General features: G+C 40.4%; 3 protein-coding genes across 3 annotated transcripts; 2 read left to right on the top strand and 1 right to left on the bottom strand.

Annotated features, from left to right (window-relative positions):
- Nucleotides 1-496: 496 nt before the first annotated feature.
- Nucleotides 497-4265, top strand: LOC132785408 (retinal homeobox protein Rx). Its single transcript, XM_060791500.1, has 2 exons — nt 497-1840; nt 2702-4265. The coding sequence occupies exons 1-2, from the start codon at nt 852-854 to the stop codon at nt 3696-3698; spliced, it is 1986 nt and encodes a 661-aa protein (XP_060647483.1). The 5' UTR covers nt 497-851; the 3' UTR covers nt 3699-4265.
- Nucleotides 4266-4692: 427 nt separating this feature from the next.
- On the bottom strand, nt 4693-7307 carry LOC132785409 (ribosomal protein S6 kinase delta-1). Its single transcript, XM_060791501.1, has 4 exons — nt 7164-7307; nt 6949-7104; nt 5232-6887; nt 4693-4914 (listed from the first exon to the last, which is right to left on the bottom strand). Exons 2-4 carry the CDS (start codon nt 7042-7044, stop codon nt 4693-4695), a joined length of 1974 nt encoding a protein of 657 aa, XP_060647484.1. The 5' UTR covers nt 7045-7104; nt 7164-7307.
- Nucleotides 7308-7935: 628 nt separating this feature from the next.
- Nucleotides 7936-15110, top strand: LOC132784132 (14-3-3 protein epsilon). Its single transcript, XM_060789547.1, has 5 exons — nt 7936-8075; nt 8290-8595; nt 12386-12855; nt 12923-13103; nt 13167-15110. Exons 2-5 carry the CDS (start codon nt 8532-8534, stop codon nt 13232-13234), a joined length of 783 nt encoding a protein of 260 aa, XP_060645530.1. The 5' UTR covers nt 7936-8075; nt 8290-8531; the 3' UTR covers nt 13235-15110.
- The last annotated feature ends 407 nt before the right edge of the window (nt 15111-15517 follow it).

Raw genomic sequence — 15517 nt, 5'->3', positions numbered from 1 at the left:
TTTATTTCGTTGAGAATATTGCACTTTTCCCAGGATATGCACAATATGCTGCTGTCTGTGGATCTGCTGGCAGCATTTGAGGCGGCATAAATTTACTAAGAGTGCCCGCTGCAGCGACGCTGTCAACAGCGAGGAGGCGATCAGATTCTCAGGGCAAAACAAAAAACCACACCCCACTGCTGTGAAGGCACAAACGCAAGCAAAGACAAACCCAAAGGCAAAGGCAAAAACCAAAAACAAAAAACAAAAAGTCACACGCGCCAGCATAAAAAACGAATACAAGTAAAGCAAACACGCACATACACACACATACAAGAGCACAGAAGCAGTGTCGATGCATATGTCGTTGCCGTTTACTCATACAATCCTCGCTCTCGCTTCAACACAGCATTGCTGCCGTTGGCAGCCATAGCTCAACGCTGATTGGTCGAAACGGGGCTGCGCGGCGTCGCTGCCAGCAAATTGGTATAAAAGGGCAATCATCGGCAGTTGTGGGCTCAATTAAGGCCACAGCCACAGACTCGAACGGTTCTACGCAGAGTGTTTGTGCAGCGAGCAGTGAGTTTTGCATAGTGAGTGTTGTGGTGCAGTCAACGATCAACAGGAGGAGCAGAGCGACAAACAAAAAATAGTCAACGGCAAATGCTTTTGCGCGTGCGCCAAAAACTAAATGCAATTATCTCATTTACAACAATTAGTGCAAAAGCGACAATTGATTTTGATTTTGATTTCGGCATTTTGTGCGCACTTTGATTAAAATCAAACTAAATGGATTAACATAGAACCAAACAAATACGTGTAAAGTAAATTAATTCAAGTGTAAATATTGCGGAAGTGGTTTTGAGTGAAAAATGGAACACGCAAGTTTCGATGATCAAATCTTTGGCGACTTTGGCAGTGGTCCTCTGAGTCCACTGGGCGCCAGCAAACCATTGCTGCCAACATCTACGTCAACTTTGACGCATAGCAGCCTGCATCCTGTGATGCTCGGTAGCGTTGTCCACGAACTCTGCAGCCAGCAACAGCAGCAGCAACGTTTGCCCGACTGCAACACCATTCTGCCCAATGGCGGCGGCTCAGGATCACCAAATTATGCACAAAAAATGGACTTTGGCAACAAGATGGGATGTTTCTCGCCCAGCCAAAAGTACGAGTACATAACAACGCCTCAAAAACTGGTCGATCAACAGCAGCATCAGCAGCAGCAGCATCATCAGCACTATGCGGTAACGCCGCCGCCTTCACATTCCCATGCCCACAACCACAATGGCATGTTGCAACACCACAAGCCACAGCAGCAACAGCAGCAGCAGCAGCTGGTGGGGATTATGAGTGACTATCATACGCTCAACGGCAAGCTGGACTATTCGCCCAAGGATCAATATGAGCCACAGCAGCAACAACAGCAGCAACAACAACATGTGCAGCTGCAACATCTTTACGGCGGCAGTCCGCATCATAGTCATGGCCATGCCCATGTGTTGTCCCACGAAGATGCCAGCAATGGCAATGGACTGCTGGAAGCGACACCTTTGCTGCTCTCAAATGGCGCCACTGCCGCAGGAGGCAAGCATAAAAAACCTGATGAGTTGTGCGCCCAAATGGAGAATCCAAGTGCTGCAACCAATGGCATCGTCAATGGCAATAATTCCACGAATAATGGCAGCAACAGCAGCAACAATAGCAGTGCTAGCAATTCAACTACCACGGGCAACACTGTGGCAGGAGCAGCGGGCACAGGGGCAGCAGCTGCTGGTGGCATCGCAGGGACAGCGGCCAAGAAGGACAACAGCAACAAGAAGAAGGGAGATCCGAATGGCATTAAAAAGAAAAAAACGAGGTGAGCCATCATCATAATTTTATGCAATTAACTTAACGACGGGAAATCAATGAAATTATCTCACAATTTATATCCGCGCAACGGGGCGTATGTGTAATGCGCGCATATTAAAACCACAGGCGGTTTGAAGTGGATTCATTGAGCAACAACTAAACTGAGTTTAGTTACTAAAGTGATCCAGTTATAGATCGTCCTGTCAAAAGAAACTTAACCTAATAAGAAATGTAAAGAAATATATCGAAATGCTTAAACAATTATTAGTTTCAAATTGCAATCATTATTTCCTTAATCTCATAAATTAATTTCAATCAATAAGAGATAAAAAAAAAAAATAGAAAAATCAGGTATAAAAATAAAATAAAATCAGATCGAAATGCGTAAGACAAATTACAGACTTTACATTAATTGTTGAACAAAAGTTTAGAAAATCAGAAAATGTTGTATTTCCTTTTTTAAATACCTTATTATTAATAAAATAAATTTAAAATATTTAATCGAATGACAAAAAATAATGTATATTAATTAAATGAAAATGATGGTTGCAATCGTCTCAAATTTAAATAATAATAATAAAATTTAAAATTATTTAAAAATAAATTTTATAAAGAAGTAGACATTTTTTTTAAATTACACAATTTAAACATAAAATTTATCGAACTTTTAAAAGGAATTTGAAAATGATTTCAAATTTTTTTAATTATCAATTTGAGAAGTCTACGAATTAAAACAGTTAATATTTAACATATTTACCTGAACATTGGTTTAATTTAATTTTAAGACATAATACTTTATTCATTTGTATTACGAAGTATAATAAACATTTTTTGCTAACTTGCTCTTTTTATTTTTCTTCCCTTCCAGAACGACATTCACTGCTTATCAACTGGAGGAACTGGAGCGCGCTTTTGAGCGTGCTCCTTATCCAGATGTGTTTGCACGCGAAGAGCTGGCCATCAAGTTGAATCTGAGTGAATCCCGGGTGCAAGTTTGGTTCCAAAATCGTCGAGCCAAGTGGCGCAAGCACGAGCCACCTCGGAAGACGGGCTACATCAAGACGAACACTCCGCCAACAGCGGCATTGAACAGCACGCTGGCGCCACCTTTCGCCAGTTTCCCGCAGACGACAACAGTAACACCGCCGGGCAGCATGGACAGCTGGACCTCGTATCAGACGCCCTACGAGTTGAGTCCGCAGTTCGGACTTTTGTCGCCGGCCCCAAGTCCATATGGCACCTACTCCGGCCAATATGGCACCTATGTCCACGAGACGCAGCTCTTCTCGATGCGCCACTTTGACTACGGCAGTCCGCCACGCATTGAGATGAATGGCGGCGGCGGTGGAGCTGCGGGTGGCAGTGGAGGCGATGGCGGTGAGTCAACGGGCAATGGCTATCAGACAACGGATCTGCAGCAACTCGATGGCACTACAAGCACGCAGCAGCAGCTAGCCGATGGCACCATGGTTACAGTGCATCATCAACAGCTTAACAATGGTGGTAAATATCTCAGTGCCGAAGAGGCTAAATATGTGCAAGTGCAATGCCAACCGCCGACGGGACTCGATAACAATAATGCTGCTGCCGCTTGCCACATGGAGACGCATCATTACGTTAGCGCAGCGTCAGCCGCAGCAGCGGCAGCGAATGCATCGACATCGGGCAGCAGCGATGACAATGACAGTGGCATGCATACTGTGATTAAGAGCGAGGACACGGTGCAGCAGCAACAGCAACAACAACAGCAGCAGGCGCAAAATTATGTTCTGCCTCCTTTTTTTGCCCTAAGAGAAATGCTCACTCACCGTCGCCAGCAGCAGCAGCGACGCTCTGCCACAGTACGCTTCAAGCGGCCATTTTGAATAATTGCGTGCTGTGTGTGTGTGTGTGCGAGCATTTCAAACTGTCCTAAACTGTCTAGCAAATGTAGAGCAATTATCGATAACAACACAATCGGAATATACTCATCAGTGTGGCCATTCAACATTTATCGTTATTTTTTTAAATCACTTGGCGCTTGCGCCTAGAACATTATATTTTTATTTATTGTTACATTTTGTTATCTGATCAGAATTGGTAAAGCCCGTTGGAGCGGCTTAAAAATATTTTTAAACAGTCTATAATAGTTATTTTTTTATTTGTAATTCGAGTTTTCTGCCACGCTGATGCGCTTTGTTGCCGTGGGTTCCTTTTAGTTTTAATGCATTTTAGTTAAGTTAACCAACAAACCAACCAGAAGCAACAAAATCGACAAGTCTTGCCAAAACTTAACATCTTTAATTATTATAGTTTTTAATTATTATTTTTAATTATAACGTTGATAAAATATCGCAACGCCAAGAATGCATTCCAAATGTGCCTTACAAGCTACGTGATCAGAAATCGAGAGATAAATCATTTCGCATTTACTTTGTTTCTGGCACCCAACGCTTGCCTAATATTAAATACACACTAGAATAAGAAATACTGTTGTGTAGTTAGACAATAACATGCTTATATATTTGTATAATTGGCGCATTGGCTATACAAAAAATGTTAATACTTAGCTGCTCCTCTTTTACAAAATTCCTTAGAATTTAACTCAAATACTATAGTTATTCGCAATGTACAGACGTATAAATAAACAAAATAACAATATATATATGGAAATTAAAGAATAAAGTAACATATTTTGTACCACTTTGGAATCCTTTTGAATAACAACAGAAAAAAAACTAAAACAAACAAAAATAGTAATCATAATTGAGACTCGTACTTCAGTACATTATATTCCTTAGCTAACTTATAGCATATATATAATTGTGTGTATGTCTTTAATCCCTTAATACGAAAATTGAAATTCATTTCGTCAGCTGCCTATTGAAGAGCAGCACGACCCGTCTCCACAACTGCCTGCCAATCAAGGCCCTCGAAAAAGGGATGTGTCTGCAGTTGATCGTAGTCCAGACGCTGCTCTGGTGTCAGTTGCAGTAGTAGCTCAAGCAAATCACGTGCATTGTCCGATATTTCTGCAGCATCCGAGGGATATTGCACACAGCCATAAAGCTCCAAGTGACCGGGATGTGTAGATTTGTACGACTACAAAAAATGATCGAATTTTAATTTATAAATTTACTGGCCAGGTAGAAATAATATTAAAATAAATGGTTAGTTTTAAATAATGTTAAAATGCGTTTGAAAGTTAATACCAGCTTGTGTCTTCGATAATCACTGGTTGAAATATATGTTTGGGTCTAAGCTGAATTTCATGAAGAAATTTTTACAATTAGTTAAATCAGTTATCTTAGAAACCTTACGCTATTGTGTTAATTGCAGCCTCTTTGCTCTTGCGTTGATAGTTTAGTCATAAAGACAATAAGCTAAGTTACATATAGCACATAATTCAACAAACTCACCACACCCAACAGTAGCTGATAGAGCACCACACCATAGCTCCACCAATCAGAGCGGAAACTCAGCGGTCGCTCCGGCGCTACAAAATGATTGTCCAAGGCCACCAAGCTCAGAGCCTTGTGCACATAGTTATCGTCGGAGCTTAAACCTTCGTTTTGATAGAAATACGTGAGCATCAATTGCCCAGCATTGCCCAACAGAATGTTCTCCATATGCAGATCACGCAATATCACGCCTTTGCCATGCAAACTATGGATAGCCAAAGCCAACTCACAAGCCCATTGTCGTAAACATGCCTCGGGCAGACGCTTCACCTGCGTGTGCTGTCTGCGGGGAGTTAAGGCTCCAGCTTGCAAGGAGCTCAACGTATGGGAGACAGATTTGAGAAGCTGCTGTGATTTGTGGACCAAATCGCTTACATCGCTGTCTGTCGTCAGAGCTTGCTGGTCCTCCTCAGGGAATAAATTCGCGTAATCGCCACACTTGCTCGATGTCTTCGGCTCATAGCTTTGTATGTAGTCGTAAAGGCTTCCGCCCTCTGCCTGCTTGAGTAGCAAAAATATCTTTTGCTCCGACTGGAAGTATGCCAGCAATTGTGTCATGTAGGGAACACGTTGGGGCAGAAAGATGCTTTGTGTGGGCGAATTGCTGGCCGGTTTCTCGATGCCCTTCATCACGACTGTGGGCTGCGATTGCGGCTGTGTTATGCACTGCACCTGCATCACACGTTGGCCCAACACCTTAAGAACCTTGTACTTGGCCAACTGATTCCAAGCACATTCCAAATGCTTCACATTCTCCACCTCGTCCAGTGACAATTGAAATTGCAGCTTGCGATTGCTGTTTCTGCCACCACCACCGCTGGAGTTGCGCAAGAAATTCGCATGTATTTCATCCGCTCTGGCCAAATACTTGGCTATCTTGGCCTTGGCAATGAATTTGCGATCCTCGTTGACATCATGCTTTGCGCCTTCAAGCAACAACTCCACGCCATGCTTGTACAGCTTGTGTGCCTCCTCATACTCAAGATTAACCTCCGCCTGCACAGCATGACTGAACTCTAAAGCGGCTTCATATATGTAATCGCTGTCGTCGCTCTCCACTGAAGCCATTGGTGTCAAGAGACGGGAATAGTCACGTCGCGTTTCCTGGTCCTCCACAGCTTCACCGAGCGGCACTTCCTGTGCTACCTTTGCTTGCTGCTTTTCATCGTCCGCTTCTGACTTGTCCCAATGTGAATCCCTCGACTGTATGCCATTTGGATCATGTGGATCGTAGGGCACATCGAGCTTGTCACAGATCTCAGCTATGGCGCCGCTGCCCGGTGCTTTCAGCGAGCGTTCCACATACAATTTGCGCAAGGGAGACGCATTTGGTGATTGCGCCTCGCTGAAGAATTGGGTGAATGTATTGCATTTGTATAAAACTGGATGCTGTGCGGCAAAGTCGAGTAGCTTTAATATGTATTCCTTGCGTCGCTGGATGACCTGAACATCGAAGCGCTTAAAGTAACTGCTATCCGTCGGCTCTGGTAGCTTGCCAGGCAGCTGCATGCTTTTATGTCGACGACTTAACTCGCGATGCAATCGCTTGATCTCATGAAACCGCTTCCACACCACAAGACAGGTTAATGCTTGTGGCACTGACCGTGGAAAAACCTAAGAAATCGGGGGAGTGTATATTAATTAATTGTTGGAAAACAATTTACACAATACTTACAATCGAGGTAATCTTGTAAATCGTGTAGCCGCCCTTATGTTGTTGGGTATCGGTTACAGTGAAACTATGAATCCAGCCTCCCAAATTGAGGCTCATCGTGAAAACTGATTTGCCCCAGCTGTCTGATGTCGTTAAGCAAATATCATCCTGTCAATTCTGTAACATAGCATGCAAATATTACCTTGCAAAACAAACGTATTTTTAGAGCTTCTCACATTTTTGACGACAATATTGTCGTCGTTCCCCTCACAACTTGTTTTTCATTTAGAGGGGAAACAATACCAATAACAGAGCAATTACATACGTAAAATAACAGTGGTAATGCATTACTGTTAATGCGCATTAAGAAATATCTACAGATTGATTAAACTAAATAATTTTACTTTCGTCTGCATTTTATATATTTAGATTTATTATGTCTTCGATATCTGTAATACCCTAATCAGTAATTTAATTTGTATTTAACACTAGCCCTAAATGTTGAAGACTTGTTCGTTATGAGGAGCAATACATAAGTTAAAAGAGGAGCAAAATCAAAATGTATATTGTGTTTATGTTATTTGTGCATTTGCATTAATAATAAGCCGAATTTAATCATTTTATAAAAACAAAAAATGACTATTGAAAAAAAAAACTTTAAAGAAAAAACTAAAAACATTTTAAGCATGTGTATCTGCTTTTTGAAATTAGTTAGTGCATACCAAATTAAATATATGCTGTAATATTGTTCTGGGTTTTCTATGCAAGTGGTATATTTTGTAAGTAAATAAAGGGGGTCTGATCTTTTTGTAGAGTATCCGATTCGTTTTACAAATTTTTTATTTAATTTTGTTAAAAGTTAGGATAAGTGATAAAATTAAAAATTTTTGAATGTGTACAATCTAAAAAAGTTTGCTTTTATTTCAAAAATTTTTAGCAGGTGCTGTTAATCAAGTTAGTAGAATATGGTATTTTTAGACATATTTTCAATGATTCTGATTTCGGTCACACTAGCTTTAAGACTTCCTCTCTTTTCTAGTACCCTCTCTCTCTCTCTCTACGTCTCTCTTTTTCTCTCGGGGTCTGTTACACTCTCCTTTTGTCCTCTCATTCTCAGAGACCGATTGTTACAGCAAACGTCGAGCAAAGTAAGTAAGCATTTGAAAATCAATCAAATAATTCTTACATTAACATAGTTTAGTGTCTGTGTGAGTGCGAAAAGACAGTTAACATTAAAAATAGTTTTTTTTTTGTCAAACCCAACCGCTTTTATACGGCGCACACTCCCGCTCTCGCAACAACTGTGTACTATAAAGTTATTCATTTTACCCCCAAAAACGTCGTTCTTTACTGTACTCGCAGATTCGTAAAGAGCAGCCAGCAGCAGCGTCCACGACGACGACATTGAAAAATTGAACGGCAGCCGACGAAGCGAGCAGCGAGCGTGCGAGTGAGCTAAGCAGAGCGCTTGTCAACTCGAAAAGCAGTAGAGAAAAAGAAGGCGACGAAGACAGCAGCAGCAGAATATCGACGCCGCACGTACCGGGAGCATTTAAAATAATTTTTTCTGTGGATTAATTTTACTAAAAAGGATTTAAAACACAATGACTGAACGTGAGAACAACGTCTACAAGGCTAAATTGGCCGAACAGGCTGAGCGCTACGATGGTAAGTCCAAGAAACAAAAGAAAATCTCCAAAAATTAAAAAACGGGCGAGAAGAAAAAATTTTCTAGCCAGCGGAGCGCCAACTTTGGGGAGGGGTCCAGCGTTTTTTTTTTTCCGTCGCGTGGCCTGCGCTTCATCGACAATTTTGTGCTGAAAATGTGCACATTTTATACAATGGTGTAGAAATAATATTAGACTTCAAATCTGAATTTTTGCAGACATTTAAATTATTTTGTGTGTAGGTGCGCCTCGCTGCCAAATTAAATGTTCGACAAGACGACGACGCTGAAGCGTCGCGTCGGCGTCGCAGTCAACGATGAGTAGTGTTTCTTCGAAAAGACCGAATAGCAAATGAAAAAGAAGATGACAAGGAGGCGAGGCAGCACTGTAGAAAATGGCAAAGAAAGACAACTGCAAAAGAGAAAAATGTGAAACAAACCTGATTTTTACCGGCAAAAATTCGCGTGGTTTTTGCTTTGGCTTTTGCAAAAAGAAGAAAAAAGGCAACTTTGTTGCGCATTAAATTTTTGTTCTTTTATATAGTAGATTCGACTAAAGAAAAGTATTGCTGGACGAAAGAGAGTGGAGAGGGGCAAATTGAAATTTTGTGTATTTAGCGTTCGTTGCTAGGCGCAAGAGGGCTGCGCGACGTCGACGGGCGAATGACATCGTTGCTAAGGGCTGTTTTGTAGTAATTTTTGTGTGTGCGTGCGTGTATGAGTGTTGCCAAGGCAGAGACAGAGTTGTGAAGAAAATCCTTAACAGTGCAGGAGGCAGGCGCAACATAATTTGTTAGATATTTAAATATGCTAACGGGTGGTTTAAATCGATGAGAGAAAGAGAAGTGGGGAAAACTTTTCGTCGACATTCTCTCTCTTTGTCTAGTTTCTTTCGCTGCCCAAAATGTGCTTTGTGCTGCGCAGCAGCAGAAAGGCGGCGACGTCGTCGTCATCGTACTGCGAAAAATCGATGAATGAATCGATTGTGGCTGTGGCGCAAATTTGTCGCTCTACTGTCGACGAACTTCAGCATCTTGTCGGTCAAAGATCAAAATGTCTTAATATCTTTTTTTTTTAGCATAGTCTGTTACTCATTAATTTTTAAGATACATTCTCCCTGCTACTTGGCAACTCTGATGAATTTTGCAGAAAGAAAAGAAAAAATTGCACTAGCATTACTCATGTTTCTGCGCGCATGTGTATGTGTGTGTCGGAGAAACACACGCATGCACGCATACTTGCACAATCGTTAACTACTCACACCAATGTAGTGTAGTCGACGCTTTTATATTGTTGCTGCCCTGCTTATTTAATTAAAAATACTTCAATTAATTAAAATACTCAGTGGCTACTCAAAATGCAAAGCTAACCAGCGTTGTTTTCGGCGTTTGGCTAAAAAAGCGCGCGAGCTCGACAACACATCACTTAAATGCGTCGCTCTGTGCGTTAAAACGAGATAACTAGTGTGTTTTGCTCGCCTCTGCTGCCTCAACACCATACAACAGTGTGCACAGTGGCGTTTAAAAGTCTGCGCTAATGTCCGTTGTATTTGTACAAGAAAAATGAGTATTGTAATTACAGCCATGCAATTCTGCTACAATTGGCAAGAAAACTGACAACATTAACACATAGGAGGTGTTCTTAACTTCATTTTCCTCTTATTGTTGGTTCGTTTGGTTTAAAGAAGTCAATCAACTATTCGTAGCCACTGCTGCCACACACACATACAGACGGGAGCACTAAAGTCTGTATCACATGTTTTTCTTCTTATTTTCGCCTGCGTGTGCTTCAAGCTGCCATAGCCTGTGTGTGTATTTGTGTGAACACTTGGCGTTGGCCTTGTCGCACTTGGGCAGTTTCAGTCATGCTGGAGAGACCAATACAAATGCATTCCAGGCAGGCAGCCGGCAACGTCTGTCTGGCTCTCTTAGCGTCTCTCTCTCCTCTCTCCACCACGTCCTATGCGGCGCCCCCATAACGTCAACTCTTCGAAAACCCCCTCCTGCCCTCCCTTTTATATACATTAACGTCAGTGGCGGCGGCACCAACGTTTTTTTTTTCCTTTGAGTGTACTTTCAGGTGCTGGCTGCTCCCGCTTATTCTAGCTGTTATATTTTTTTCGAGGTCGCCGCCGCGTACTTTTTATTTTTTTTTTTTGTTGACGCCGCTCCTCTTCTCACCTCAATGTCGTTAATGAAGGCGGAAAAACGGCAGTCTACTCTACAAATGTTAGAATAACATTTCCAGATTTGACTGACTTTGACTTCTGTTGTTTCTTTGTGTAAAAACGCATGCCAAGTAGGATACAAAGACTTACTGGCAGATTCCTATGTATGGATGAATGAATGCCAATGTATAACCCTTTATGTAGTAGTATGTTTGACACACCCATTGCAGAAGGATCGAGAGCGACAACTACTCCTGTCCCACAATTGCGATCCCGTCTTTGTGTGCGTGTGTCTTACTAATACATGCGTATTGTAAGGTATGTATTTCAACGTGACGCGCCTTGATTTGCTATGGGTGTGTGTTTTGTTGGGGTTTGTGGAGGGGGCTGGTTGGGTGGGTGGTTGGTTTAATTCAGAACGCGACGGTTGTTGACTTTGGCTTTGTGCCGAACATATTTGGTTGGCATATCATATCTTTTTCAATTTCGTTGGTTCATTTGCGTGGGAATTTGATTTGATTAACATTTTATTAATAGTTTTTGTGGTTATCGATTTTCTACGCATATTTAAATTGAGCTTCAACTGAACCCCCTATAAAATTATGACATTTGCCTCAATTAATCGTCTGTGTGAAGAGAATTGCATCGTTGTGGCAACCTTATGTCTCACGTTCAGTGTTGTAAAGCGCATTTGCAATATTTTGTGCCATTGCCAAACAACAATTTGAAGTTCACACCAGAAAAACAACATTATTTGTACTGAATTGAACAGCATGAATCACACACAGCCCCAACTTTATTTCAATTTTCACAGCTACGTGCTATAGCAAGAAGAACAGCAACAACGAGAGAATAACAAAGCTCCTGCTGCTATACAAGTATTAGAGAGGGAGGCTGGGGGCGTAGTAGTCAGCAGCAGCTGACTGTGAAGAGAGCGAGAGAGGGAGAAAATTGAATTGCAGGCAAAAGCAGAAATGCTACAATTACTCTATTTAGCGCTGATTTGCTTCAATGTGTGTGTGTGTGCATTAGCTGACATGTGTGCGTGTTTGTGTATGTGTGTGTTATCAGCACGCAAACCGAAGCGACGCCGTCGACTTTGAGTTGCAGCTGCCACTCGATCACAGTCACAGTAACTGCGAATGATTGTGATTCATGACGCGATGTTGGTGACGCTGCCGACGCAGCAACAACAATTATAGCTGTTGCTTAGCTTGATGAAATGGAGAAATGTGCAACAATGTCTATCTTTCTCTTCTCCGTCGGTTCTTATCAAGCGCAATGACAAAATCGGTCTATAAAGGGCACGAATACTCAGCTACAGGAAACCGTTCGTTCTGTGTGTTATGCATAGGTAGGCATGACTATGTATGATGAGTTATGTCATTATTATAGATTGGGCGTGTGTATATGTATGCGTACGATAGATAATAATAGATATATGTATGTATATCTCCATAATTATGTAGGTGTGTGCAAATAGAGATAGGATAAATATATATCGAAAAAGGTAAAAACAGTTTGCATTATCTATAAAATTTCAAAGTTTCGATCATGAATTTCTATGCAAAAATGTAGCTACTTATTCTAATCTTCCAATTCGATTTGATCTTTCTCGTTTCCAGAAATGGTCGAGGCCATGAAAAAGGTCGCCTCCATGGACGTTGAGCTGACCGTTGAGGAGCGCAACTTGCTCTCGGTTGCCTACAAGAATGTGATTGGAGCACGACGCGCTTCATGGCGCATTATCACCTCCATTGAACAGAAGGAGGAGAACAAGGGTGCCGAGGAGAAGTTGGAGATGATCAAAACCTATCGCGGTCAGGTAGAGAAGGAGTTGCGCGACATCTGCTCGGATATATTAAATGTGCTCGAGAAACATCTCATTCCATGCGCCACATCCGGCGAAAGCAAAGTATTCTACTATAAGATGAAGGGCGATTACCATCGCTATTTGGCCGAATTTGCCACCGGCTCGGATCGCAAGGATGCTGCAGAGAATTCATTGATTGCCTATAAGGCAGCAAGTGATATTGCCATGAACGATCTGCCCCCAACACATCCAATCCGTTTGGGCCTGGCATTGAACTTCTCGGTTAGTTAATTGTAAAGTGAATTGATTTATCACATATTAATTTATTTATTTGGCATTGTTTCAATAGGTGTTTTACTATGAGATACTCAATTCGCCGGATCGCGCTTGCCGCTTGGCGAAAGCCGCATTTGATGATGCCATCGCAGAGTTGGATACGCTAAGCGAAGAGAGCTACAAAGACTCGACCCTGATTATGCAGCTGCTGCGGGACAACCTCACATTATGGACATCTGATATGCAGGCAGATGGTAAGTAACCTCATCTTGTTATCACTGAACATTTAACAAGCAAATACATCTTTGTTTTTCTAGACTCCACAACAGGGGACGGTGAGCCCAAACCGGAAATTCAGGATGTTGAGGATCAGGATGTGTCGTAATTTAAGTAAACCCCCGCCCTTCCATTAAAAAAACCAAAAAACAAAAAAAACATATACCTTCTAAAGTAAATATAATACATATAATATATATGCATACAATAAAAACAACACGCAACCGGGTAGTAAACAGCAACAACAACAGCAGCAGCAAAAAGCAACAAGAAGAAGCAGCAGCAACACAACAACGATACGCGACTTCTCTGTGGGACAACCACAGATTTGCAGCAACATATAAACAAGAATAAACAGCAACAGCAAATAGCCAAGGTAGCAACAACCAGCAGGAAAAGCATGCAAAGATGAAAACTACACACAAAATACAATACTAATACTAAATCGAACAGCAATCAAGAAGAATGTATTACAATAAGAGCAACATAAAACTGAGGGTGGTCGTGAGCGTAGGCATGACTGTTGTGGGAGCATGTTATATGGAGGTGTGCAGCCGTCGTCGCAGTCTTCGTTGTGTTATGCGATGTTTTTGGCCCTGGCTTCCCCCAAAAATAAAAGCTACAACAGCAGCAGCAACAACAGCAGCAGCAGCAACTACTACATTTGAAATTTTTTGCATTCAAGAAACAAAAGCATTATATTATATTTAAATAAATATTATATTTAATTCTGAGAAGCGAAAACAAAATAAACTTCATTTCAAAAACACTACAACACACACCAACAACAACAATACACACAAACAACGTACGCATGAAAAAGTTGGCATATTATATTTACAATTTATCAACAAGATGAGCAACACCACATAAGATACACACAACTTCAACTTTAATTTTAAGCCAGTCATAAAGTAATTAAACAAAAACTAAAATAAAAGGTAATAACATTCGAAAACAACACGATAAAAGCAAATTTAATAACCGCAAATTGAATTAAAAACAAAGAATGAAGCGAAACGAAAACAACAAAATATGTAAGATGCAAATGCAGAAACAAAAAAAAAACAGCAGCAATTAATTTAAATTTAATACGAAGTAAAAATAAAACAAAAGCAAAATGTGAAGTGAGAACGAAATGAGCAAAACAAAAAGTCAAGCAACAAAACTAAAAACGAAGTAAAATAAAGAATGAAAAAAAACCAATGAATGTTAGTTAAAGCGAAATTTGAAAGAGTAAAAGTAAAACGAAATCTTAAGCTTAAATTTGTATGTAATGTTAGTGTATTGTTCACCAAAAACACAACACACTCCGCTACAAAGATAGCACACAGCAAACGAAACAACCAAACACCAACAACATACAAACAACACTAATGCAAATGAAAAGTAATTCATTTTCGTTTTACTCTTGTATTCCTTTCCGATCATCATTGTCTTTGTCTCTTTCTCTTGCTCTCACAAACAAATCAAAAACGAAAGAAAAAACAAAAATGCAATTTAAGCGCAGATTACGTTCGTGTTTTACATTTTATACATTGTATGTACAAGAGTTTGTTTAAAAAGTTTTAAAATTCACTTCTCGCCACAAAACATTTCATATATATACATATATATATATAAATATAAATATTAAAAGGAAAAAAGTATTTGTAGTTGCTAAACAACAAATGGTACACATATATATAAATATATATTGTATACATCTTAGTATATATACATATACATTCGTATATACACTTGTATATTTTCTATGCCTACCACTTATGTAATTTGTAGATTTCGAATTTTTCCAAGTGAAAATCCAACTCCCTCCCTCAACCCCCAAACAAAACAAAAACAGAAAAAACAATAACAAAACGGCGACAAATATGTTTGCATTTAACACACTCGACAAAACAACAAGGCAGTAAAAATATCATTTAATTTATTTAGCTAAAAAAAAACAACTAAACATGAAAACGTTTCGAGTTTTTCCTTAATTCTTGCTGCGTTGCCGCCGAGCAATTGATTTGCCCAACAACAAGAAAACAATCGAATTAAATCAAAGAGCAAAACTGTTTCGGCAATTTGCGAGTTAGGCAAAAGAGTAATAGAAAAATAAATAGAGAAATGCCAATCGAACCGAGCAGACAACAGAATATTGAATTGGTTGAGAGGCATATTTAGGGGCAGCAACAGCAGCAGCAGAAGCATAATTAATAACGAAAAACAACAAAAAGCAGAAAGAAACAAGCTAAACTGACATTCGTATTCATTTCAAATAAAAATAATAAAAACAAGAAAAATGCGCACGAATTTATTTATTAAATTTATGAGCGACTCATCGATAGAACAACAACGTCGAGAATCTTATGGAAACTTTTTCGCTCAACAACATTTGAAGTGGGTG

Source organism: Drosophila nasuta, chromosome 2R (assembly GCF_023558535.2).
Source record: "Drosophila nasuta strain 15112-1781.00 chromosome 2R, ASM2355853v1, whole genome shotgun sequence".
Lineage (NCBI taxonomy): Eukaryota > Metazoa > Arthropoda > Insecta > Diptera > Drosophilidae > Drosophila > Drosophila nasuta.
The sequence above is the reverse complement of the archived record's forward strand: the minus strand, read 5'-3'. Positions and strand labels throughout refer to the sequence as shown.

Bases quoted from the DNA above. Each gene is read 5' to 3' on its own strand.
- LOC132784132 (XM_060789547.1), top strand. From the start codon at position 8,532: ATGACTGAACGTGAGAACAACGTCTACAAGGCTAAATTGGCCGAACAG. The intron at 8,596-12,385 runs GTAAGTCCAAGA...TCTCGTTTCCAG, and splicing joins ACAGGCTGAGCGCTACGATG to AAATGGTCGAGGCCATGAAA. The intron at 12,856-12,922 runs GTTAGTTAATTG...TTGTTTCAATAG, and splicing joins GCCTGGCATTGAACTTCTCG to GTGTTTTACTATGAGATACT.
- LOC132785409 (XM_060791501.1), bottom strand. From the start codon at position 7,044: ATGAGCCTCAATTTGGGAGGCTGGATTCATAGTTTCACTGTAACCGAT. The intron at 6,888-6,948 runs GTAAGTATTGTG...CCGATTTCTTAG, and splicing joins TTTACAAGATTACCTCGATT to GTTTTTCCACGGTCAGTGCC. The intron at 4,915-5,231 runs GTGAGTTTGTTG...CATTTTTTGTAG, and splicing joins ATCAGCTACTGTTGGGTGTG to TCGTACAAATCTACACATCC.
- LOC132785408 (XM_060791500.1), top strand. From the start codon at position 852: ATGGAACACGCAAGTTTCGATGATCAAATCTTTGGCGACTTTGGCAGT. The intron at 1,841-2,701 runs GTGAGCCATCAT...CTTCCCTTCCAG, and splicing joins ATTAAAAAGAAAAAAACGAG to AACGACATTCACTGCTTATC.